Below are 26690 nucleotides of genomic sequence, written 5' to 3'. Positions count from 1 at the left end.
GAGGAGTGAGAGACCAAATCAGCTAATCCCACCCATGTGTTGCTAAGAAGGAGTTATGAAGGGTTGCGGATAGAGAAAGAAAGTGTGACGTTTCCTCATCTGATAGATTCCTTCTGAAAGACGGGTTCCACACCCTTCGGTTTCCCACCACTGCCATTGCTTCTACGACTGTAGCTTCTTTGTTCAGGGCTATGGAGTAGAGAAGGGTACAGGACCGAGCCAAGTATTCGACCAGAAGCGTACTCTTGTACCCTCCCTTGAGTAGAAACGAATGAAATTCCTGAAGAAAGAAAGGGAAGAAGTGAAAGATCTCCACGTTCCTGAGGCCTTGTTGAGATTTCTCAAATCTGACTCCCAAGTTCGGCCATCTTATATTTATGGTGCAGAACTCAAACCCAAAGGGAATCAGTCTGGGTTGCGAGACGCCACCACCATTTACTTAGGAGGGCTCGGTTATGTTTTCTAAGGATCCTAATCCCTAGGCCCCCCTGTTGCTTTGGTAGGCAAACTTTATCCCAAGAAATCAAGTGGAACTTATATTTCTCTGCTTGGCCCGACCACAGAAAGTTTCTCATTAGCTGTTCCAGCCGGTTTGCCACAAAGACTGGCATTTGGAAAAGTGACATAAGGTAAACCGGAGCGTTGGCTAGAGTTGCTTTAATAAGAGTAGTGCAACCTGCCTGAGAGAGGTATCTTCCTTTCCAACCCGCCAAGCGCCAGTCAACTTTGTCAATAACGTGTGACCAATGCCTCTTTTTAGGTTTTCCAAGGCCTAAAGGCAAACCTAGGTACCTTGTGGGGAGATCCTCCACTTTGCAATCCCATGACGGAATCAGATTCCTAATTTCAGCATTGGAGATGTGAACCCTCATCATTTTAGATTTTTCCATATTGACTTTGAAACCCGTGGCCTCTTGGAAGCATTTGAGATACAATCTCAAATACTTAACTTCTTGTGGGGAGGCATCTAAGAATACCAGTGTGTCATTTGCGTATTGTAGATGGGACAAAACAGGGCCTCAAGAAGAGGTTTGTAAGCCCGATAGGAGACCTGCTTGGAAAAGGTGAGAAATGGAACCGTTGAAGACTTTTGCCGAAATAGTAGAAAGAAATGGGGACAGAGGGTTCCCTTAGCGTAATCCCCTCGAGGAGGGGGAAAAGCCTTTAGGGGAGCCATTAATAAGGATCGAGAAGTAGGGGTTAGAAAGGCAACCTCTCATCCAATTTCTCCATCGCATGTTGAACCCCATTCTTCTCATAACCTCATTCAGGAGGGACCCATCTACATGGGCATAGGCTTTCTCGCAGTCAATTTTAAAGATGAGCCTCGGCGTTTTGGACAGGTGCCTGGAATGAATGCTCTCGTGGGCTAGTAAAGCTCAATCTAGGATTTGTCTGTCTTTGATGAAAGCAGATTGGGATTGAGAGATGAGGGATGGGAGGACCTGTTGCAGCCTTAAGGCCAGAAAATTGGCCACAATTTTGTAAGAGGAATTTAGCAAGCTTATAAGCCGGAAGCCCTTAAGATCCTCGGCCCCTTCCACCTTTGGTACTAGGGCTATGAAAGTGGCATTGATAGCCTTATGTAAGATACCCCAGTGGAAAAACTCTTCGAAGAAACTCAGAAAATCTGAGCATAAAGTTTTCCAGAATATTTTGAAAGGGGCTAAGGGGAAACCGTCAGGACCAGGGGCTTCGTCACTGGGTAAGTCTTCCAAGGCTTTAAGAATTTCCTCTTCTTGGAATGGTCTCTCAAGCCATAGAGCACGGGCATCCATAAGAGAGTGGAAATCCAAGTTAGCCATAACAGGTCTGGGGCCTAAAGGGGCAAAGTAGAGAGCTTGGAAGTAATTAAGAATAGCTAGTTCAATTTCATTAGGCTGAACCAGTTAGGAATTATTCACTTTGATGGTGGAAATAGTATTCTCTCCCCTACGACAATTTGCTATCTGGTGAAAGAACTGAGTGTTCAGGTCACCAGCTTTAAGCCATTTAACTTTAGATCTCTGAAACCAGTACATTTCTTCTTTTTTGAGAGTGGAGAAGTAGTCCAACTTCAATTGGCTCCTCAAATCGAATTCAGTATCTTTCAAGGGTTGTGACTCCTCTGCACTGTCAAGGAGGGAAGCCTTGGTTTGGCTGTAATTCCCAGGGATGGATTTACTCCAACTCTTCAAAGAAGCTTTAAGTCGTTGAATTTTGATTTGGAGGCGGAAACTTGCTCTGCTCGAGACCTGGCTAGGAGTTCCACCAGGCAAGAATGAGAGTGGGAAGAGACTTATCTTCTAGCCAGGCTAGTTCAAAACGAAAGGGTTTTGGGCCTCGACAAAAGGCATGAGTCTTGAGAAGAATAGGGCAGTGGTCGGAGCTGGGTTTGGCCAGGGCTATGGCATGGGAACCCGGGAAGGTTTCATCCCAGTTCACCGAAAAAAGACGAGGACGGAGAGCAGCTAAGCAGGGGCTGTAGACAGCTGAGAATTTTCGAAGTAGCCCATCGAAAACACGAGAAAGAAGAAGAGACACAGTGAAGTCCCCTATATGGGAGGAGACAAGGGAATGTTCAGAGGGATTCCAGATCACCCAGATACCCCCTGAAACCCCATCTACAGGTAACACCACCCATTGACAGGGCCTACGACCCTAGACTTGACGAATCTGAGATAGGGAGGGCTTAGGAAGCTTGGTTTCAATAAGAGCCATGATAGCTAGGAGAGGTTTCGAGGCCTCATCCTTGACTGCATTCCTCTTTGAAGAGTGACCCAGTCCTCTAATGTTCTAAGAAGTGAGCTTCATTAATTAGGAGAGGGAGGAGGAGGAGGGGCTAGTCTAGGCGATCTCCTAACGGAGGACGAGGAGGCAGGGGGCGGGAGGTGAGCTAGGGGGGGTTGTCATAAGAGATAGAGGAGAACAAGTTGAGGAGTTCTCTTTGTCCTTTAGTGCTCACCTTGAGTCGACTCTGAGCCTCCGATTGAAGGAAACAGTGCGCAGGACCTTCAGGACCTTCGTATTGGAAACCCATAATACGATAGATCTCTTTCATTCTAGCTAACTCCTTGTCGTTCCCATCCCGTCGACCCCCTTGGCTCTGTCCCTGACCAAGGGGGGAGAGATGGGAGAATCATTGTCTTTCGAAAGCTTCCCATCCCCGTCGACCCCCTCAGCAATGTCCCCAGCCGAAGGGTAAGAGATAAGAGCAACCTGTTATTCAGGAGGCTTATGATCTTGGGAGATTCCATCCCCATCAACCCTCTCTGCGCTGACCACTGAGAGGGGAGAGATGGACACTTCACAAGCCTCAAGCGAATCCGAAAGCTGCACCAAATCGAAGGGATAGAGATCAAGAGGCAAGGGAGGAAGGGGTTCAACAGAAGGAGGAATGGAGGATGGGGACGGGTAGAGAGAAGCAAGAGGTGTGAGGGTTGGGGGGGGGGAGGGGGAGAGGCAGGGGGCACTATTGGAGGAAAAATAAAAGTGGAAGCTAAGCGAGAAGCATCCAGCTCCACCGAGAGGGAAGGAGAAAGAGGCAGTGAACTTTGTGCCGAGAGGGAAGGAGAAAGAGGCAGTGAACTTTGTGCCGAGCGAGAAGGAGAAAGAGGCAGTGAACTTTGTGCTGAGAGAGATTGAGGGGAGGAAAGGAAGGGGGGGGGATGGGTAAGAAAACCCAGACCGATAAGTTGAGAGAAAGGGAACCAAGGAGGGGTATGAAGGGAGGTAGGAGAGGAAGTGGTGGGATTCGGTGAGAACCCAAGTACAAGTAAGCAAGGGGTAGTGGGGGGAAGGATGGAAACGAACAGTTCGGGGGGGAAAGCAGCATACGGGGGACAAGAACAGGGTCAGAGAGGTTGGGATCAGGGGAAGGCACGGAAGTGACACCAAAGGGGGCCGAAAGTCATCCATATGCAAGGGCGAGGGAGGAGGAGGAGACAGTAGGGCCAAAGTAGCGACCTTTGCCTCCGAAGGAAGAGTTGGGGTGGGAGGGGAGGGAGAAGCGGAAAGGAGGCACAATGGGAAGAAGCAGAGGAGACCAAGGTTGCCACAGGGGGAGGGAGAACAAGAGGCAATGGAGAGAAAAAAAGAAGGGACGAAGGAGAAACACGAGGCAGGGAGCCAGGGCACGTGTCTTCCTCGTGCAGGAAGGAAGGGCAAAGGTCAACCTCCGAGGGCACCAGGTGGGAGAGGGTAGGTAGAGGCAACAACAGGGGAGTTTCAAGAGGGAAAGGGGAAGGCGCCAGCTATACGGGGGAGGTACCCGAGGACAGCATGTCATCGGCACAGGATGGCGTCCGTGGCGACGTGTCCATCTTCCTGAGGGAGCGGACAAGGGAATTAAATGTGCCGCCAGAGTCCCTCGAGAGGACTTGGCGTGCAGTTGGGAGTGGGGCGAGTAGCGCGAGATGACCCGACGAGACTTGGGCGAAGTCCTCACGCGGCTCCTTGCCGAGTCTGCGCTTCGAAAAAGAAGCACCGATTGAGGAAAGTCGTGACGGAGCTTCCGGCCCATCAGCAACTAGGTCAAGGAGAGGGAGAGCGACCGAAGGTTGCTCAATCGCCTTGGCACCGGGCTTGGTAACTAAACCAGGGCGAGGTTGCCAGCTGGCAACGGGCCTAGTGAGTTTGGAGGCCTGAGCTCGATCCATAGGTTGACGCATGGGCTGTTGTCGACAACGCGTCCATGGGTGGCAGTGCTTGCAGGTAATAATGGTTCAGGAGGTGGAAGAGGGAGCAGAAGGCTGCAGAGGAACCGGCTGATTGAAGAAGGAGGGGGAATGGGGAGAGGGGAGAAGCCGACGACCATGAAGGGAGGCCTGGAAGAAGCCTTTGTCGATTTCTAGCCATACTCTGGAAGGAATGAGGATAGGGTCCAACACTTCCAGGAGAAGTCGCATAGAACCGAGGGGAAAGGTCTCGAGAGATTTCCAATGGATCGAAACGAGGTCACCACAGACGTCCACCACTTTTCTGAAGGTGGAGGGGGACCACGCATGGAGAGGGATGTGGTTAATAGTGAGCCAAATTCTCTGCTTTCTAAAAGACCCTTCAGACGGAGACCAAGCTCTAAGGTTGCAGCAAGCACCTTTGAACACAGAGGAGGGGAAGGTTTGACATTCAATTTCAACCTCATAAACTTAGCATACCAGTATTAAAAGACTAAAAAATTAGTAGTATATGGTTAACATAAATACGAACATGCTATCTGGCACCTACAGAAAACAGGAGAACATAAGTGAGCGAGCTTAACAAAACTTAACCTGTGTTTTCAGTAACTCAATCTTAAATTGCTGACAATGATGACCAAAAATGACAATATTGGAAAGTTAAGAACAACAAAGAGAAAGCCTATCCACCAGCACCACTAATCTGCACCAATACAAAATGCCAAGTTGAAATCCGTACAAACATTTCTGTAAACCCAAGAAGACACATGCACAAGTTCCTCGGTCCAATAGGTGACAAATTCATAGTGTAACAAAGAATGCAAAGACAAACAAAGATCTTATAAAACACCAAAACTTCCACATATTATCTATTCTTTCCCTAGCTATTCCAAATTCACAGAACCTTTGCAAATAAACCATTCTTACCAAAATGAATAACAAAAATAACATCCACGAAGGTTAATAACTTTACCATTTCAGCGTAACTCGATCCAACCATCATAAATGGCTGTGCTAAACCATATTTCTACAAAAAATCTCATGAAGCCTTCTTTCAAGGGGCATTTCAAATGGGACAAGGAAATCAACCCCAATACCAATTAGTCCTGAATTGCCAAAGCATGAGTGGAACACCTACTGGTGTCCCCATTTTAGTTAAGTAGAACTCCTCCAGAATCTGCTGGGCCAAGTTCCCTTTGAAAGGAATCCAGAACTCAAGGTTGGTTTCAATTAAAAACTCCCCTAAATTTTCGCGGTAAAAGCCCCTATGGCCATCTGCCTATCCCAATCAACCACTTCACATCATCTGCAATGGGCCTACACAGCTAACAGTATTTCATCACCTCTAATATTGTCAAATTCACATTACAAATTACTCAGGGAATAATACATATGATGCTGATATCGCATGGTTCCTTCCAAATCCATTTTTCCTATCAAAAAAAGATACTTCCAAACATTTGAGAATGCTAAACAATGACAATGGTAGCGAACATCATAAGTTTCATCTCATGTAAGCTAACCAATACTACTCCTAGCAATAATTACTCGCACATGATATCATTAACCAAACATCCATAAATGAGCACGAAAGTGTTACAAGAAAATAGCACTGCAGCAACATACGGTGCACTATTTCTCCATTGGATCACCACAAATGTGACTTCTCATCACACCATCACCATGGGAAAACTTATTATCAATACGTCATGCACAATTGTCCACAAGCGATCACCACCATAATCATCAAAAAGAAAGACCATGTAGGGATACCTTGTTGTCACCCCTTGGCACTCTTTAAAATATCCCTAGGATCCCCAGTTATAATACAAATACAAATACAAATGCAAACAAAAACCTAAAACCTAAAACCTAAAACCAAAGAAAACAAAGAGTCCATGTTCAACCATCCCTTCCAACTCACAATCAAATTATACCATCACCAATTAAGTTAGGTTCCAAGAATAACATCAATAACTACCCCTCAGCGACAATGTTCCCTCCCAAACAATTAGAGAGCAATTTCCCATGGTTTCCATGAAAAAATCTTCCCCCGCTCGTCATGTTTTTTTTTTTTTTTTTTGAGTTGACTGTTCTATTGAGTAAGTAATGGAATACAAGCTTTCAAAAGATGGGCTTCCCACAAACGGGGAGCTCTATGCAAAAAATAAGCTTCCCAAAGAGCGGGAGCTCTATAAAAAAAGAGAAAATGCTACTTCACTAAGAGATGGCCCTGTACAAAAATCACCGAGAAGGTAAGTAGATGAGAAGTAGGTCTAAAAGGTAAGCCCTCCCACAAAGTTTACAAAAAGACAATTAAAGGGAGGGTTCAACAAAACCCATGCTATGGTGATGCATGCAACATGCTCCTTCCTTAGTGAGAGTGTCGCCTTCAGTGTTGGCCTCGCACCAAATATGCCTCCATGAGACAACCATAAGCCTGCAAATCTGAGCAATCTCGTCAAAAAAATGAGCAAGAGTCCAGAGGCAGCGAGAGGAACCCGAGGCCCAGTGAATGACATTCTTCAAGTTACACTCAATTATTAAAATTGGGCTCCACTAGGGATTGAAGCTTTTGGGGGCCTGAAGGAGGGCTAAAGCCTAGGCCAATTGGGAATCCGGGTGGCCCATGTGCTTGGCGAAGGCAAAGAGGATCTAACCCTCATGATTCCTTATTAAACCTCCAATGCCTATGGGACTAGGGTTGCCAAGGGAGCAGCCATCAAAGTTCAATTTGGTCTGGCCTGGTTCTGGTGGTCTCCACAGAGAGGCCCAAGGAATAAGGTACTGCCTTGAGAAAAGCAAAGCTTGCCAATCTTGAACAACAGCAGAGTGGGGGCTCCCTTGAAGCTTTTGTGGTTGGTTGCCCAAAAGATGACCAAGGATCTAATTTTGTCGAACATGGCAGCTGACGTGGATCTTTCACCACAGAAGATCCTATTGTTTCTCTCTGTCCAGATGACCCAAAGAGTTGCCGCTACCGAAGCCTTCCACATAAGGATACCGACTTTGGACCAAGGGAAGGGTTGAAGGGACCTGAAAAGGAGGGGGATCGATTTGGGGTTTACCCATTGCCAACGGAACAGTAGGAGAATGGCACCCCAAAGCTTCTGAGCCAGGGGGCAATGGATAAAGAGGTGAGCATTGTATTCTTCATCGGCTGTACACATCACACATCTATTTGGGAATGGGTAAAGCTCCTCCTTCGAAGCTGGTCCACCATGAGGGCTCTTTTAGACAGGGCTATCCAGTTGAAGACATGAATTTTAGGGGATGCGATGGAGGATACTGCCTTAGCAACAATGGAGGTGGGGGATAGGGAAAGGGTGGGCATTTGTAGGACCCTATGATAAATGGAGGAGACCGAAAAACCCCTGAGGGAGATGGGCACCAGATGATGAGGTCCAAACCCTGGGGGGTAAGGGAAGTGTTATGGAGAAGGGAAGAAAAAATGATGGTAATGGCCAATTAGGGGTCTCCGAAAGGTCGGTTTCGAAGATCTAAATGCTTGAAGTGACCATTTCATTTGCCACAGAGGTGAGACGATCGTCAACCAGCAGGAAAAGGGAAGGAGAAAGGTCTTTGAGAGGAGGATGCCCAAGTCATAGATCAGACCAGTACATGACTCTCAGACCCTCCCTAGGATGGAAGTGGATGAAGCTTTTAAAGAGACTCAGGGAGAAGAGGACGGATTTCCAGGCCCCAGAGGACCTATTGTTGGCCCTGCAATTAAGTATCCATTCGAAGGGGTCAAGACGGTATTTCTGGCAAAGAACCTACATCCACAGTTGGTCAGTTTGAGTGATGGCCACGCGCCACGATCATTTACCAAGCACGGTTGTGTTGTGCTTTCTCAAGCTGCGGATTCCTAAGCCTCCAAGGCGCCTGGGTAAGCATACCTTGTCTCAAGAAATGAGATGAAACGTTTTGCTATTGGCCTTTACTGACCATAGGAAGTTTGCCATGAGTTGTTTAAGGCAGTTGAACACTATTGCAGGAATGTGGAAGAGAGACATTTGGTAGACCTGGATGTTAGAGAGGGTAGCTTTAATGAGCGCAATCCTTCCGGCCGACAGGAGGAGGCGGCACTTCTAGTCTGTTAGTCTTCCGCCGACCTTGTCTATGATATGAGCCCATCGTCTTTTCTTCGACTTTACCAATGCAAAGGGGCAGTCCCAAATAGCTAGATGGCAAGGCATCAGTATGGCATCCTGATGGAGGTCAAAATTGTTTTTATTTTTTATTTTTATTCAACTTCAAAAGATGTATATTATAGTTTTGATGTTAGGGTTTATTTCTAGGGTATTTTACTCTTTTAGGGATTCTAGGGTTTTTTTTATTTATTACTTTATAAGTACTATTCACGAGTACTGTTCAAGGGTACTGTTCAAAGGGGTAAAACTGTCATTACGAATTTAAGTTTAAGTTAGGATATATAGGTCATTTTAATCATTGTATGGATATGTAATGTCTTTAAATATTGAACTATAATATATAAGAGGTGTGTGGGGCCTTGAGAGGGTAAAATTCTACATGATTTTTACAAAAACAAATCCACATAATTTTTTAGAAATGGACACGGTTAGCATGCGGGCCAAGCCCGCACAAGCAGAAATGCGAGCCCCTAAATAAATCTATTTTTGAGATGGATTTTTTTACTTAATTTTTAAGGATATGTAATCTCTAACATGGAGATCATGAATATATATATATATATATATATATATATATAGAAATAATAATTCTATTAAGAAAACATTTGGACCGTTAGTTTCAATTGTTTTAAGATGGACCACATATTTGCATCCATCTTTAAGATGGATGCTTCATACTTCTAGACCGCATATGTAGAAATGCGGTCCAGCATGAAACAATTTTCCTTTAGAAATTGAAAGTGAGAAAAGCCTAGGCTTTTGCAACCCTAGCTTGGGTGTGGAGAAGAAACCCATGGATTTTTTGACTTATGCTTGTGTTTCGCTTTGTTTCTTGTTGATTTTACTGTTGCCTTAATTTTCCCTGCATTAAATTGGTATCAGAGCCCGCGATCTACAAAGAAACCATTATCCCAATGTACAAAGTCATTGTAGTACGGTATGGAGTTACTAGAGCAGTACACGGAGTTACTGTCGCACCACTTTGTTCGTGCCCTAAGTCAACTACAAAAAGGAGAAGTCACAATGGGGTCTAGAGTTTGCTAATTTTGGCCAAAGTTTTACCAAAACAACCTAGATTTGCTGATTTCAGCAGTTTTATTGATTATTTGCTTTGCGATTATGGTTAGCCCATGGCAGAGACAAGGGGACATACAAGGGGATTTTCATAGATCCGCCCCGTGATCCCATAGATAACAGAATTGAGGAACTTGAAATGCAAGTTAAGCAATTGGCGCAGCAGTTTGTGAGCCTCAATAACGGGCAAGACGGAGATCTTTCAGCCCAAGAGGATCTCGAGTACAAGCCCTTTTAACTTTCGCGCTCCACATGGGGAGTCGAGTGATGAGGATAGTGACAAAAGACCTAGATGTTGGGAACATCACACTAGGGTTTTCGATTTGGAGGATGAGATTCACGATTTTGACGCATATCATATCAAAAATTAGTTGGATGTAGATTGGGATTTACCACCAATCTTTGACGCATACTTAGATGAAGAACAAAATCTAGTAGGAGATCTAATATACGATGATAATCAAGATTTTGTGGTTGAATTGGCATTTGACGAGGAAAAAGATGGACTCAAAGGAGAATTAATAGGTGAATGTGCTTCTTCTTTTTTTTTTTGAAGTTGTTAACAATAGGTGAAGGTGTTGGTTTAGTGATTGACCTCAAAGATGCACCCGTGGTGTGTTCTAGAGCTGAGTCAAGGCAAATTCAGCAAGGTTACACGGCTGAAGTGATGCAATTTCAACAAGTTTATGTGATTAAAAATATTCGATTTACATACAGTGACCCTTTCCTCGAGGGTTTCTTAATTCCAATGCCTAATCATTATGTTTTGATCAGTGATGTAACCCACAAGTCCCAGGATCAACAATATTCGAGTTGAAGAATGTTGCCGGATTAATGCTAATTTCATCTTAGCACACTTCAAAACTCGAGGATGAGTTTTCTCCAACCAAGGGAGAATGATGGAGGGAAAAATTGTTCTTATTTTTTATTTTTATTCAACTTCAAATGATGTATATTAGAGTTTTGGTTTTAGGGTTTATTTCTAGGGTATTTACGAATTATAGGGTTTTTATTTTTTTATTTACTTCATAAGTAACATTTGTAAGTACTATTCATGAGTACTGTTCACAGGGGTAAAGCTGTCATTATGAAATTTAAGTTAGGATATATAAGTCATTTTAATCATTATATGAATATGTAATGTCTTTGAATATTGAATTATATTATATCAGAGATGTGTGATTCCTTGAGAGGGTAAAATTCCACATGATTTTTAAAAAAAATCCACGTGATTTTAGAAATTGAAAGAGAGAAAAGCTTAGGCTTTTGCAACCCTAGCTTGGGTGTGGAAAAGAAACCTGTAGTCTTTTCGATTTATGCTTGTGTTTAGCTTTGTTTCTTGTTGATTTTACTGTTCCCTTAAATTTCTCTACATCACATCCCCAGCTGGTGGCAAGGTCTTGTGGGGTTTGGAGATCCAAGGCCACCCCAATCATCTTTGACTTGGCAAGATTGACCTTGAAGCCTGTGGCAAACTCGAACCATTTGAGGAAAACGAGAAGACAATCTAATTCCTGATGGGATGCTCTACAGAACACAAAGGTGTCATCTACGTACTATAGGTGGGTGATGACTGGGCCCTTAGGTCCACTCTTAAAGCCATTCAATAGACCAGAATGGAACATACGAGTAATGTATTGGATTGGCTGAATACCTCAACAACGATAGTAATTAGGAAGTGGGATAAGGGATCCCTTGCCAAAGATCCCTAGAGGAGGGGAAGAAACCTTTACAAGAGCCATTGATAAGATTGGAAAAGTAAGGAATGGAAATGCAACCTCTCATCCAGGTCTACCATAGCACCCCGGACCCCATTCTCGAGAGGGTCTCATCCAGAATTGACCAGTCAACATGGCCATAGGACTTCTCCCAATTAAGTTTAATAATTACCCCATAAGAAGGTGCCTTGAGTGGATACATTCATGGGCTACTAAGGCTCCGTCAAGAATTTGGCGATCTTTAACAAAAGACATGAAACGGTAGATGAGGTGACAAAGGACCTCCCTGAGTCAGGTAGCTAGAGCCTTGGAGAGGATCTTGTAGGACGTGTTGATGAGACTGATCGGGCAAATATCCTTCAGCTCTTCGGCTCTTTCAAGTTTGGGAACAAGGGCAATAAAAGTGGGCCATTCATTGCCCTATGGACAATGCCCCTGGCAAAGACTTCCTCAAAGAAGGAGAGGAGGTTGTTCCTGAATGAGTTCTAAAAGGTTTTGAAAGGGGCCACCGGGAATCCATCAGGGCCCAGGACTCGGTTCTAGCCAAGATTGTTTATTGCTATGAAGATTTCCTCTTCCGAGAATGGGCGTTCCAGCCAAGAAGCCTGGTCCGAGGGAAGAGTGAGGAAGGAAACGTCCGCCATCCTCGGTTTGGGGCAAGAAGGGGCAAAAAATAGTTGTTTGAATTAATCAATCATGGCACCCTCAAATTGGGCTGGTTGGTCAAAAGTTGAGTTTCCAATTTGGATACTGGTAATGATGTTATCATGTCTCCTACAATTAGCAATTTTATGGAAGAAAGCAGAATTGAGATTCCCATGATGGAGCCACTTCACCCTAGACCTTTGATGCCAAAAAATTTCTTTTTTTATGAGAATTTAATAGTCATGTTTGAGCTAGGACCTCCGCAATCTCTCTGGGGGGCAGAACCACAGGGGTCTGACTTCCTCATGGGGTCGATGCCCTGGATAGACTGAAGCAAAGAGGCTTTTTGGGTGTGGAAGTTTCTGGGAGGTGTCTACTCCATTCCTTCAAAGAGAGTTAGAGAAGCTGGAGTTTGCGTGAAATTCTGAAGCCCTCTCTTCCAAGGACTAGGGGGGAAAAGGAGTTCCACTAGATTGGAATAAGGGAGAGAAGATGAGGTTCCTCTAATCACACCATTTCAGATTGGAATGCTTTGGGACCTCTAGTTGCTGGTTGGGTATCCAGCAGGATAGGGCTGTGGTAGGTGGGTTTAGGAAGAGCAGAGGCATGGGAGCCAAGGAAAACGGCATCCCACTGAGGGCTAAAAAGGAAACGATCCAGTTTGGAGAGATCGTTGGTTCGACCAAGTGTATTTAGCAACCTGGAGGGGAACATCAAAGAGATCGTTTCTGGATATGAAAGCTGAGGAGTCGATCATCCCTCGGGAAATTCTGTAACTAGCATTACATTCAAAGGACCAGCAGGTGACATTAAAATCACCTCCCAAGCACCAAGTAGATTGGAGGAGGGATGCTACTTCATCAAGTTCCCCAGAATTGGCCTCTGGCCTCTGTTCGTCATTGCTCTAGATATTCTAGGCTCTGCATTAACTTGAGTATTTGCATGGGCGAAGAACAAAACTGTCCAATAGTGAGAGGTCTAGAGACACAGATAGACAGTACTAAATGTGATAACAACAACAAAAGAAGGGGATATTTCTAAGATTACTATATTCTGTTCCTCTAGGAGATGTGTATCTCAAGTTGAAAAAAAGCAATAAAAACAAGAAAAGGGGACATTCATGACCCCGGAGAAGTCACTTTCTAGTTGCTGAAAACACACAAGCCCAAAGTATTTTGGTCAGTAGTCCCCAAGGGCTGGGCCACATGTTATTCGTTCAGCAATCAGCACATAGAAAAAAAGGAGCATATATTTTTGTGTTTAGGCTTTTGATTCAATGATGATATACATCCCAAAATCTCTACACATATACTTCCAAAATCATGAAACCATTTCTCATAGAGCTTAATTATTGTGATGGCATCTGCTTCTAAATCAAGTGAGCAAACTGGGTCAGTAAACCTACAATCCTACTTCCTGGCACATCCCATGCTAGCATAGCTTCTTTCCTACCCGAAGTACTTTTTATTAATAATTGGAGTGTTCTACCCTTGGAACTATTATGTCACACTTCGGAGTCTTAAAAATACTGAAACAGGGTGTGAAGGATCTTCAAAGTTTTACACTTCAAAAAAAAATAAAAAAAATGATCTTTAAAGTTTCCATGTTTGTCCTGTTTAACTGTCATGCAACTGCAGTCATGTGAGAACTAGGAATTAAAGTGAAAGATGTTCAATCCTTAACCCACTGAACCTTCAAGCCATCAGTCCACACTCTTCCTAATGTAAAGGGCATTTATTCCTGAAATCAAACCACAGGCACTATGATGGGTTTGTGACCTTTACATGCACAACCCTGAAATAAATGGCAAGCACCCCCTTGAATTATCTTTCTTTTGATCAATAAAATCAAAGTTCCCAGCACCTAGAGTTGTATGGGTAGCAGAAGGCAGAGTTGAACTTTTGAGCACAAATTGAGGTCCTCTTCAAGAATCTTTACAAATTGAACTAATGCAAGAACATTGGAACACAAAAGAGCAATCAACACCAAGCTACCACGTAGTGGTGATTTCTTAATCTTTTCCCCCATAAGCTACATTCTATTTTCCCTTTCCTTCTCTTGGGCAGTTATCTTGCAGAGACCCCAATCAAGGAATAGATTCAACAAACAAAAGATAAGCACCAAAAACATAAATAGAAGAGCGATAATACAAAATAGACAAGTTAAACAGTAAAAAATATGAAAACAATCAATATTACATAATAATAAAGCAAATAGCTGTAGTTTATCTTTCCCATAATCTGCAGTTTTATAGATTTGGATTCTTTTCATCACAGTTTACTAGCAGTCAGAATCAGCTTATATGCACTTTTTGAATGATACGCATCAGCCCATGATAATCATATGAAATTAAGGACATACTGACAAGAGTCTTTGCTTTATTGCTCTGCAAGTGCCCAATGAAGTGCCACTCAATATCTCCTGGAAGCTGCAGAAGATACCATATATTATACAAGTAGCTTTGTCTTGATTCTTGCATGAGAAAAAATCTCTTAACACATCAATGCAATAGTTCTTTGCTAAAGAGACTCATGGAGGGATCATCAAGCATCCGGATGAATGATCCACTAATAAAGGAGAACAATTTGCACAGAAATTTTCGATGACAAGTAACAAATCCAACAAATAAAAACTGAATAATAGTTATCAGAGCATAAAATAGTCTTACTACCATAATAAACTACAGAAGAGTTCATTAATCAATTTACACCACCTTACCTGCTGACTAGAGTAAGTCACATCAATGCGATTAAATCAATGATTAGTTCAATGACACCTCTATCCATGGAGGATGAGGATTAACTTGCTAAACTGATTTGAAGCATAGTTACCAGAATCTTCCACCCCAGGTGGTGATTCCGCTTCAGAATCTCGATTCGGCAATTCGATTAATAGTTCTTCATGGAATCCTGATTCCGCAAAGTTAGGAATCTCACTTTCACCTTTATAGCATCTCGATCCAGTGTTTTTGGGATCCAGTTTCCACTACATCAAATACCATGATTCATAAGTAATTTGATCAACATGGAATCTAGCCAATTTTAAGAATATCTATCTGAGTTATTTGGAATCCAGAATCAACAACATCAAATGTCAGGGTTCATAGGTGCACCGTAAGGGATTCGATCAACATGGGGTCGACGTAGATATCATGCCAACTAAGTAATATATTGTAAAATTTAGGGATTCTTACACAACTTGCTTTTCTCCTAGTGTGAGAGCTTGACACTTATTTGTGAAAGAGAATTGGCAATTCGATTTCCACAAATTAGTATGACATCAAAAACAAAATCTCATTATCAAGTATATATAAGATCTTAGTTACCGGGAACGGAACGTGAGTAGTTTCGAGAATGGGAACGGGAGCACGAAGCGAGTCTAGCTCGAAGTTACCTAGTGGTGGAGTGAGCTCCGTACATGGCCTGGGGATGGAAGCGAGTTCCATGACTTCTACAGAGCGCATTACTATCTGGACGGAAGCGAGTTCCCTACCAAAAGGGATCATGATGTGCCGTTCTTAGGATCAAAATTTCCGAAGAACACTATTTCCCTATATTGTAAATTGGGAGTGAGTTCCATTAGATAGCATGTTTAACTCTGTCCATATCCAGTTCCAAGGTATCAATGTCATAAAAATTCATGGCATTGAGATAGCCTTTGAATTTTTGATCTCTTTGGAGCAAGATCTCATACCGAATTCAGTAAACAACATTATTGTGGTATACAGTGCACCACTATACCTTAATTATACAGTACCCTTCTCTAAACTAGCACTCGATGCTGGGCAAGATTTACCCTTCGAAAATCTATACTATTAACATTCAAGGATTGGCTAGATTTCCCATTTTGACTAAGTTTGTAATCAACGATTGAGCACATGTATTGTGCTCATGCACGAGCATATGGTACATTACTCCCTCAATCACACGACTCAAAACACCGAATACTATATACAAAGGAACTAATCCCCGTGGGCTTTGAGCTCTTTTGGATGCCCAAACATTGACATTCTTTAGTCTCCTTCAGCAATGAGTGGGCTGCTTTCGTCCTTGGTTTGGCTGACTTCTTTCAAGCCTTCGAGGCGTCTGATGGTTTCAGCCATTGATTAGGCGACAATGCCTATGTACCCTGAATAATAGGAGATATTATTTCCTTGATTGTCTCTAAGGATGCCTACTAGATGGGAAGTTGCATTGAGAGCACCGTCGACGTTAAGCCCATTGGACCCGTGTTCCAATGGTCTAAATAGGCTGAAGGAAAGGATATTCATCCAATTTGAAACATAATCGTTTGTGGAGAAATTTTGGCGTCCTATGTGGTCTCTTGGCTCAAAAAAATGGTGGTAGATTTGATGTGGTCTTGCAAAGCCAGTTGGCTCAATCTTTTCCCTTTAAATATGCGGTCAGTCCTTCCCAGCTAGATGACAGATGATGGCCAACACTAAGGCTCGATATAGAAAGAGGTCCATTGCAGGGTATGGAGGGGAAAATAAGGCTTGAAACAATTGTTGGATTGTGCGCGTTGACCATTCCCAGGCCAAATTTGTAGTAAGTTTGCCTAAAGATGGGTCGCTACCACACAATGAAGAGGTGGTTGTTTGACTTTTCGACCTCTTTGAACTGGTTTGGAAGATGGAAACCTCTCCATTGGAGTTGATCAGCCGAAAGGGCTCTACTGGAATTTGGAAAGCAAAAGCCAGTTGCGGGCTTGTACTTTAGGAGGTATAGGGACTGACAACACAGATGGTAATCAAGGGGCTATGGTGCCCAGGTTTGAGGGCCTTGTAGGAGGAAACTTAGCAAATTCCAACTATAACTTTGCACCATCTTGAGTCACAAAATTGTCATCAATATAACAAAGAGGAGACTAACTAAATTGGATCTTTCATAAAGAAAAAAGTGATCTAACAAAGGTCTTTTGATCCAGAGAATTAATATGCATTGTTGAACACTGCAAATTCAGCACGAGTGTTTCAAATCATATATAGGATCTGTTAGCAAACTATTTTGACAACCCTCATGGAGGTAGAAAATGTAACTACTTCTCTTAGGTGCCCAAGAAGAAAGCCATTGACAATGAAATGACGAACAGGGAAATATACATTGCAACAAAAGATAGTACATATTATTGCAAGAAATGGCTATGTGGAATTCAAGGCAAATAAAATAAGAAATTTCTCTTTTCTTTTATTAATCAATCTGAATTCCATTTACAAGTGCCACAAAGACACTGTTGTGAATAAGAAACAAAACCCTAAATACAACCTAGGACCTTTCCTTTTATTGCCATTTATTGCCAAATTGAATAGACAAGCCAGGAATGAAATTCAAGCTTCCACTAAAAATTTAAGCACAAGTAATGTTCCTAGAATTACATAATAAATATGCAAATATGACTGTAAAATAAAAGCCAACAAGTGGTAAGACTTACTCAAGTGTGGCTAGAGACACCCCCATAGGACTTAGTACATCCCACACCCGATTTCCTAACGGACGACACACTTCAATCCTATTATTGGTCTTGCTGAATTTCAGAGCAAGGAAGCTTCTTAGGCAATACCTCTCAAACTAGGATTTTAGAGAGCATAAAACATGATTGGAGTTTATTGGAACCTCTTTTAGGACAATTAGGGCATGCCACAAAAGCACATCCTTTTTCTAGGGCTGAGCATGACCCTTTCTCTTCAAACCCTCACAAGGGTGGTGCATGCCACCCCTTCTATCTTATGGGGTGACGTGCCACCTAAAGAGAGAGAGGAGAGAGATAGATAGAAGAGTTGAGTCGAGCATAGATGCGTGAAGGGGAGAGAGAGAGAAAATAAGAGAGACAGGCTAAGGAAGTTGTTGTGTAGAAAATGAGGGGTTCCCTTCGTTATATAGGCCTCAACAACCCCCCCCCCCCCTCCCCAACCCCAAAAAAAAAAAAAAAAAAAGATATGCCTATCCAATTGTGACTCACCTTGACCAATAGGAATGTCGGAAATCTGTGAGGTGAGACAATTAAATCTGAGCCATCCATGATATAAATCAGATCAGCCATCATGATTTAAGGATGAATATTAGAAACTTTATCCCCTCAATATTTGACCATATCCAATTCAAGTCTAATTAGGACCAGACCAACCTAAAGAACCTTCTAAAACTTATTTAACTCTTTAAAATTGTAAGAAGTCGAAATAATATTTTTAAGTCAAAACCAACTCCCACAAGATAAGCACATATAATATTTTCTTTTTAAAACATTATCTAACTAACTTAAAACACATTTTAATTAAAAACAAAAATCTAAAACAAGCAAGGAGAGGGTGTGGAACCCTATGGGCGACATGTGGGCCCCATGGACCCCACACCCCACCCATGGGGTGTGGTACACATCTGGGGTTGGACCCATGGGCCCCAAATGTGGCCCTACACGCTACGATATTTTAGAAATACCTTATTAAGGAATTTACAGCAGAAATTAGCTTTAAAAAAATTCTTAAATTTTCTAAAATTGACAACAATATTTCTAATGCTGAAAATAAAAATATCTAGAAGTCGACTGATATCAATGGGTGAAAATAAGTGATTGTAAGGGCACTTTACCCAACCCATTGACCATGATCCACTACTAACTTTTCAAACCAATCCAACAAAACCATAACCCACAGTCTCATTGAGAGAGTTCATGATTGACTCGTCAAAGCAGGCCAATAACCAGTGGAACCACAATCCCAATGTGGATTACAATTCCCCGCCTTAAGAGCAAGTCAAGCACATGTCGCTATAGTGTAAGGGCGACTCTACCTATACACGTATCCCTTTTTAGGGTTGCTTCTCATTAGTGTGGTTGTCATATGTACACTGCCATGCGGAAGTTTATTGAGGATTTAGCCCACGCTCTCACAAGCCTACATTTATACATAGAAAGCCACACAGCTCTCCCAACCTACAATCCATCCCTAGGCATCTCTTCGACCTTAACAAAGAATGACCTTCTATAAACCCTTTTCGGTAGTGCCACACTGCCCAGGCACACTCCCACCTGAAATGTATAATCCACTATAAATTTTAATTACATGCTCTCATGGCCTTTAACGCCCACAAACCCCAACAATTATTGGAATCAATTATACCATGAGTACAAAGTTCTCCTAATAGCCATTTGTGTATTTCTATACATATGCTTGGCAACCAACCAAACTGTATTTTCTGATTCTGATAGACTCGTCAACTAGTTGCCTGATCTTGCATACTATCTGAATCCAACTACCATTTCCTTGTACACAATTTGGGTTGGTTCCTTAGTGATTATTTCAAGAACATGAATTACATCCTAAGTGACCTTTTGCCTTCTCGGGCGAGGAAGTGAGCTCATGATCAAAATATCAAAGAGAGAAGTATGATAAGTGCAGAATATGATGCAAATGAAAGTTGAGGATGCAAAGAAGTGATACTTTCTTAATTGGATATAGGACTTTAAGATGAATTTCAAAAGTAAGGTTTAACGAGACTTGAGATGGAGCTAAGTGAGAAACCAAGTCATGATTCAGGGTACCCACTAACCCATGGCTAATTTAAAAGTTTTGCCAGATGCAAATGCGTCGTTATGAATACCACATGTCGTTCTTGAATTTGAGGTCATCCATCTAAATATGAGAGTGTGTGTGTTGAGCATACAGCAGTAAAGTTAGGGATATAATTGAAATTGTGGAGTCTACAAGGTTATAAATTTGTACAAGGGCATAGCTGTAATTTTCTATCTTTTAATAATAACATAAAATATATGAATTTCCCAAAAGGGGGTCACGTCACTTTCTCTCTTGCACGCAACTCTCTCTTTTCTCTCCCTACATTATGCAATCTCTCTTCTCTTTCTCTCTTCTTGCACCCATTCTACCTCCTTAATTCTATTCCTCCATAAGGCAATTGCTAGTTAGACCATTATAGAAGATATAACTTGAATATTTTTCAACTTGGTATCAGAGCAAGGTTGAGAGTCAGATGGTGTGAAATATTGGCCATAGAGCAACTAGGTTCAGCAGTATGGCCACTCGATGGAAGAAAATTGAGCAATGAAGAAACCCTAAAAAGGCTACCTTTTGAAGATTGTGAGTTACAAAAAGTTTTCTTTATGAAAGAAGTGTTATTTTTAATGGTTCGTTCTTGAACTTGATTTTTCCGGCAAAAGGTATAAATTTTTAGGGTTTGCTCCCACAAGGAAAAACAAGGAAAGGAAAAATTAGGTTTTTTCGTGACCCATTAAAAAGATAGGAAAATTAGGGTTTTCGTGACCCATTGATTAAAAGGAAAATATTAAGTGTTTTGTGACCCATTGATTAAGGTCTTTTTTATGTTTCTTTTGGTTTTCTTATGAGAAACTTGAAGTGTATATCAAAATTTTATGTTTTGGGAACAACCCAAAGCCGTTTGATGCAAATTAAATAGCGCATCAGCCATGGTACATTTGAAATTGGTAGCCACAATTGTATAATTGATTGGCCAATGCACTGTTTAGTGCTTTTGGTATTTATGAAGAGTGTTTGGAAAGAAATTTGTGGGTGCATCCAGATTTCAGCAACACCGTAATTTGTTTTTATTGTGCCTTAAAAAGGAACAACGTCACAACAAGCATCAAGTCCGGAGTACTTTGGGCTCCAAATCAGTACAATAAAATTTGATGACAATAACTATTTGGATGGGGCCAGAACTGTGAGGTTATTTCTTGAAGGCAAGAAGAAGTTGGGTTATATTTATGGTCATGTAGTGAAACCAGATGTAGGAATCCACTTATGCTGATTGGGAAGCTGAGGAGATGATTATTATGAACTAGACTTTGAACTCTCATCATCATCATTGTAGCCTTTTCCCAATTAATTGGGGTTGGCTACATGAATCCTGGTTCTCCATTCTGTTCTATTAAAGGTCATATCCATTTAAACTCCATACAATCGAATTTGAGCTGCACATTTATGAATTGTAACACTTCAATGGAGTTACGAGATGCAGTAACCGACCTACTCTCAAAAAAAGAATATACAAAAATATATAATTTGGAACAACAAATTAGAAATTCTAAACAAAAAAGACTTATCAGTTGGTGATTATTATGATGCATTACAGAGTTTATGGGATCAGTTAAACCACTACCAACTCATAAACTGCTCCCATGGTGGGAAAGAGCATAGAGAAAGGTTGAACAAAATAAGATATTTGATCTTTTAGAGGGTGGAAAGCGTTTTGCCTTGCTTCAGCATGAAGAAACTCGATGTAAAATTATGGTTGTACCTATTGGTGAACCAGAAAATGAGCTTTAACTTCCAACTCTTTCAATAATCATGGTGGTGGCCGTAGTGTGGTGGTCGAGGTGAAGGACATAGTGGTGGCCAAAGGGGCTTTACAGCTGACGAGAACGATAACTTGAAATGTATTCATTGTGGGAAATCTCAACACACTAAGAAAACGTGTTGGAATCTTATTACTCGGCCTAGACAGAATACATCTAATGCTTATGGTAAAGTGACTGACGAGGAAACTACAATGCCTCGACAACAAGATAGTGCTAGTTATTCAACTTGTGACTGAACTTCTTCTTTACCCGAGGAAGATTTTGTAACCATGTCCAAGCAAGAGCTTCTGGATCTCAAGCAGCATGCCTTCACTCATGATCTGGAGCCCTTTTCACCTTCCTCCAATTCCCATCTTGCCCAATCAGGTACATATGCATCTGCTAACCATGTTTCCATAACTTCTTAGAATCCTTGGCTTATTGATTTAGGAGCTACTGAATATATGATTGGTATGTCTAATCCTTTTTCAACATATACCACCTGTTAAAACCATGAGTCTTTAAAGATTGTTGATGGATCCCTTGTACTCATTATTGGGAAAGGGATTGTTCCAGTAATTCCTCCATAGACTTGGTGTCCACTTTACATGTTCCCAAGTTATCTGATAATCTCCTGTCTGTTAGTGATGTTACAAAAACATTGAACTGTTGATAACCTTTTTCTGATGTTATTGTGTCGTTCAGGACTTGGTGACAGGGAAGATATTTGGGTGTGGTCGTGAGGATAAAGGGTTCTACCTTCTAGTGACATCACAACCGGCTCATACAGCTACTCGAACTACTGCCGTGTCAAGCACTGCCAATAAAGAACTGGTGTATTTGCGGCACACCCATCTTGGCCATGCTCCTCCATCTGTTTTGCATATCGTGTTCCCAAAGTTTTCCTTTGTGGGGTCACGTTCAATTATATTGTGAGGTTTGTCAACTAGTGAAACAATGTAGAACATCTTTTCCTATAAGTAATAAAAGTAGTGCAGTGATTCTCCATTTTCTATTATACATTCCGATGTATTGAGGCCTTCCCCAATTGTATCCTTTTTTGCTCGTTTTTGTTACTTTTGTGGATGATTGTACCAGACTAACCACGCTTTATTTAATGAAACATACGGATGAAGTTGCAACAATTTTAAGTTTATCATAAAATGGTCAAAACACCATATAATGCAAGTATTAAAGTTCTCCATACTATAGTTACTTGAATCTCTCACCAAAGGTCACAATTCTGATTCAGAACCCCAACTCGGCGATTTTGGCTAGGAATCTTCATGGAACCCGTTTCTATAAAGTCTGGATTATAGATTCCTTATTTAGGAAATCTTGAGTCCAACACTTATAGAATCTCGTTTCCAAGATTTACTGATTCTTGATACTGCAATTGGTGAATCTCGATTCTACACTTGTTGAAACTGGTTTCTACATATAACGATAGTTAATTCGATTATTTTTTAATCTAGATTCTTAAACAACAAGCAACGTGTTTCGTAGATGCAACAAACAATGAACTAATCAAACTAAGTTATAACTAATCAACTAAGTTATACATACTAATATTTTAGATGCATATATATATAACTTATAAATCGGCTGAAAGATTTATGAATTTTGATTTGATTTATTTGGAAACTGGAACTGGAGACGATCATCTTCCATAGTTCATGTGTGCTCCAAACAATAATCTGATGAATGCCTTGCCGAAGTTTTGGTTCCATTCAACATTCAAATACCAAAGTCTGAGGTCAACTTCTTGAAAGTTTCATTCGTTTGCTGGTATCAATGGCAAGCATAACTTCTTTTGCAAGGCCTTAGAGTATTAAAACAAGAAAACTTGCCCTTGCAAGATTAAAAATTGAGTACTCCATGCCGACACCTGCAGTATCAAAGGCACATACCGCTTCATATGGGTCCAAATTCAAATCCAAACTGCTTTGAATCTCGATTCTAATCTGGATCGAAACTCATCCCATGTTAGTGATTTACTGATTTAGCTTCTGAAATTCTAGAAGTCTTGATAGATTAGTCATGCTAATGTAAACGACTGATGAAAGAAAAATACAGCCAATTCTGCACCTTACAAATTCATCCCATACAGGCATCAACACCGCATTATAAAAGCCCAAAACACCAAAGCTAACAAATTTTTCACCATCAATCCAAAAAGTCCTTATATTCCACAAGAAATATTCTTTTTATTGGCATGTTGTTGTAGTTGTTGCTGTTCTTGTTGTTTTTTTTTGTTGCTGTTGCAGCTTCTACTACTACGTTGTTGCTGTTGAGATATTGATAGTTTACAAAGGCTCCAGTAAATGCAGTAAGATCATTATGAAATAGCAGGAGCAGTTTCCAATGGATTCAACACCAGTCATATTCCAGAATGAGAGGCTCATCTCCAATGTGAGAAGATGAATAGGAATTTATAAGCAATACAGAGGATAGCAAGAGAGAGAGAGAGAGAGAGAGACCTGAGGTGCTTTGTCAACGAGCTCTTGAACATAATTCTCACCAAAGGACCAGTGCCCTGCATCGTAGACCTGGCGAATGAGCTCAACTGGCTTCGTCTTGCTCACTGCAACCAGCCTCACCTGCCCAAATCAATCACCACAAACCAAATCAATCCATGCTTGTACAGAAAGAAGAGAGAGAACGAGAGAACAAAGAACAAGTAGTGGGAGACAAATACAGCAGAGATTTTGAGAAAGAGAGATTGTGAAAGATAAGAGTTCATCTTCGCATGGAATAAATTTGTTTTTCAGACTGACGGATTCATCTGATGTAAGAGAATAGGGAGAAAGGAAAAAGAGAGACAGAGATCAAGTGTTAGAGAGAGAGAGAGAGAGGGGGGGGGGGTTAAAGCTTACTTGATCGGAGCTTCTGCCAGACCTTTCGGCGGCAATTTGGACGCGGGAAATCACAGAGCGGAGCGCAGTCACAGCGGCGCTCTCCATTGCTGAAACCGCCATCCTTTTCCTCCCCTTCCCTTTGCTTCTTCCACTCAGTTCATTTGTTTACATTATATTGGAAAAAGCTCATATAAAGTTGAGCCGTCGAGGCCCAAAACAATCCAATTAAGGCACACCTCAAAAATTCATATGTTTATATTTATATTTGTTTATAAGTTTTATTTTGAATGGATGGCACAAAACCTGCCATCTTTATTTATGACCACGAGAAATAAAAATTACCAAAAGATTTTCTACTCCGCTAGAGTGCTATTCATATACTGTCTCGGCCAAAACATTAACTTGAATTATCTTTAGAACATACAATTGAATTAACTTTTAGATCCCAAAATTTGAGATGTGGAACTTTAGTAGAATCATGGTTAGTAAGTATGGGAATATCAATATATTGGCTCACCATAAAATTAAAAATAAATTGGTGTTGATGAAAATATTTTTCAAAAAAATATCGATTTTTTTTTAAAAAGTCAAGTTTAAAATGACGACTTGCTAACTATGAGCACAACCCAACAACTAACTTCAAATAAAAAAATAATAATAATTCTCCCTCTATGTGCCTAAAAAAAGGTGTGGTTTGTATAAGGTTGTAATTTTGAACAATCAAATTAAGGTGCACCTCCAAATTTTATTATAAATATAATTTTGTTGTAAAAATTTTGTAGGATGGTTTGACAATCTATTTTCATCTCTAATTATAAAATGTTAAACTCCAAAAATAGTTTAAATCAAGTAGATCTATAAACAATTAGAAAATCTTAAAAATTAATGGTCCAAAAATATTTTGCAAGATATATTATTTTTAGGACTCGAAATCTTTTTTTCTTTTTATATTCATACATCTCGATGTCAAGATGATCAATTAGAGAGTTTTCCAACATCAAACCAATTTTTTTATGATGGATTGGTTAGGTGCACTTTGATTCTAGGTTGCAACCTTATATAAAACACTTTTTTAAAAAAAAAGTCATTTTAAAATGGAAAAAGTTTATATAAGGTTGCTACCTTAAAATGTAGAACTATGGATGCACCTCAGAAATCCATCGGAAAAGGTTATTTTAATGTTGAAAAACCTTTTGATTGATCATCATGACATCAAGATTTATAACTATGAAAAATAAAAAGATTTTGAGTCTCAAAAATAGTGCATCTTACAACATATTATCTACACCGTCAATTTTCAAGATTTTCATATGTTTATAGATCTACTTGATTTTAACCATTTTTAGAATTTAAAATTTTATAATTAGATATAAAAATAGATTTTGAGATGATCCTAAGAACATTTTACATCAAAATTTTATATGATGATAAAATTTGAAGGTGCACCTTAGTTGGATTGTTTAAGATTGCAACCTTATGGAAACCACACCTCTTTAAGATCGTACTAGAACTTTCTAATTTTTTGAGAGAATGATCTAGATGTTCAAGAACTCAAAATCCAAATTTGTTTTTTATGGAAATATTCATCTAGTCATAATTAGCTGAATTCCAAAATTTCAAAAACAAAATATTCCAAATAAGTATATGCCCTAGGGAGTAAATACATAGTAAGCTCCCAAGGGATAATAGTACATGCTCCCATAAAAATTTGGACTTTACATAAGTGGTGTTTGATAGCATGATTCTTTATTTTTCTCTTTCGGTTTTTTGATGCTGAAGTCCGGGAAAGTTCTATACCGTTGATTTCCAAAAAGACGTACTTTCGGGTGGAGGACAAGGGCCTCTAACCAAAGACTAAAAATTCCCCGGTATGATTCAGGAATCCGAATCTCATGTGTCAAACTTATTAAAAGCTAGGTGATTCCAAAGTGAAAAGCTTAAAAATGATGGATTGTCTCTTTTTTTTTTCTTTTTTTTTTATGACAATAAAATTTTTTACTAAAACTTTTCTATCCCAACTTGGGCGAGATCCTAACTCGGACTCGCCCGAATTGGCCTAGGTGAGTTGAGAACTAGGACCCAACTGGGTCCTACCCAAGTTTGGTTCAAACCCTTAAAATTAATCCCAACAAAAACTGTTTCTTTTTTAGTATATTATAAGAGTTACTATGATCCATATTGGTGGCGTCCAATATTACCGCTGCAGGCCCACCCAAATCAAAGGAGGGAAAACTTCTATGTGACAACACCTACGTATAAATTATATGTGACCCCAATTCT

The 26690-nt window shown here is 40.8% G+C and overlaps 1 protein-coding gene across 2 annotated transcripts in view; it reads right to left on the bottom strand.

Annotated features, from left to right (window-relative positions):
* LOC18433675 (uncharacterized) overlaps positions 1-24556 on the bottom strand; it is a 29977-nt gene extending 5421 nt beyond the window's left edge. Inside the window, exons 1-3 of one of the 2 annotated variants that reach the window (XM_006843757.4) lie at positions 24429-24556; positions 24033-24152; positions 14608-14674 (exon numbers count right to left, since the gene is read on the bottom strand). In XM_006843757.4, the coding sequence (XP_006843820.1) occupies positions 14608-14674; positions 24033-24152; positions 24429-24530 (289 nt within the window). In that variant the 5' untranslated portion in view covers positions 24531-24556. The remainder of the gene's footprint in view (positions 1-14607; positions 14675-24032; positions 24153-24428) is intronic. The other variant, XM_088852719.1, reaches the window with a different exon arrangement.
* Positions 24557-26690: the final 2134 nt, after the last annotated feature.

Source organism: Amborella trichopoda, chromosome 12 (genome assembly GCF_054954075.1).
Source record: "Amborella trichopoda isolate Santa Cruz 75 chromosome 12, AtrichopodaSantaCruz75HAP2 v2.0, whole genome shotgun sequence".
Lineage (NCBI taxonomy): Eukaryota > Viridiplantae > Streptophyta > Magnoliopsida > Amborellales > Amborellaceae > Amborella > Amborella trichopoda.
Note: the sequence above shows the minus strand (reverse complement) of the source record. Positions and strands in the feature narration are given on the sequence as shown.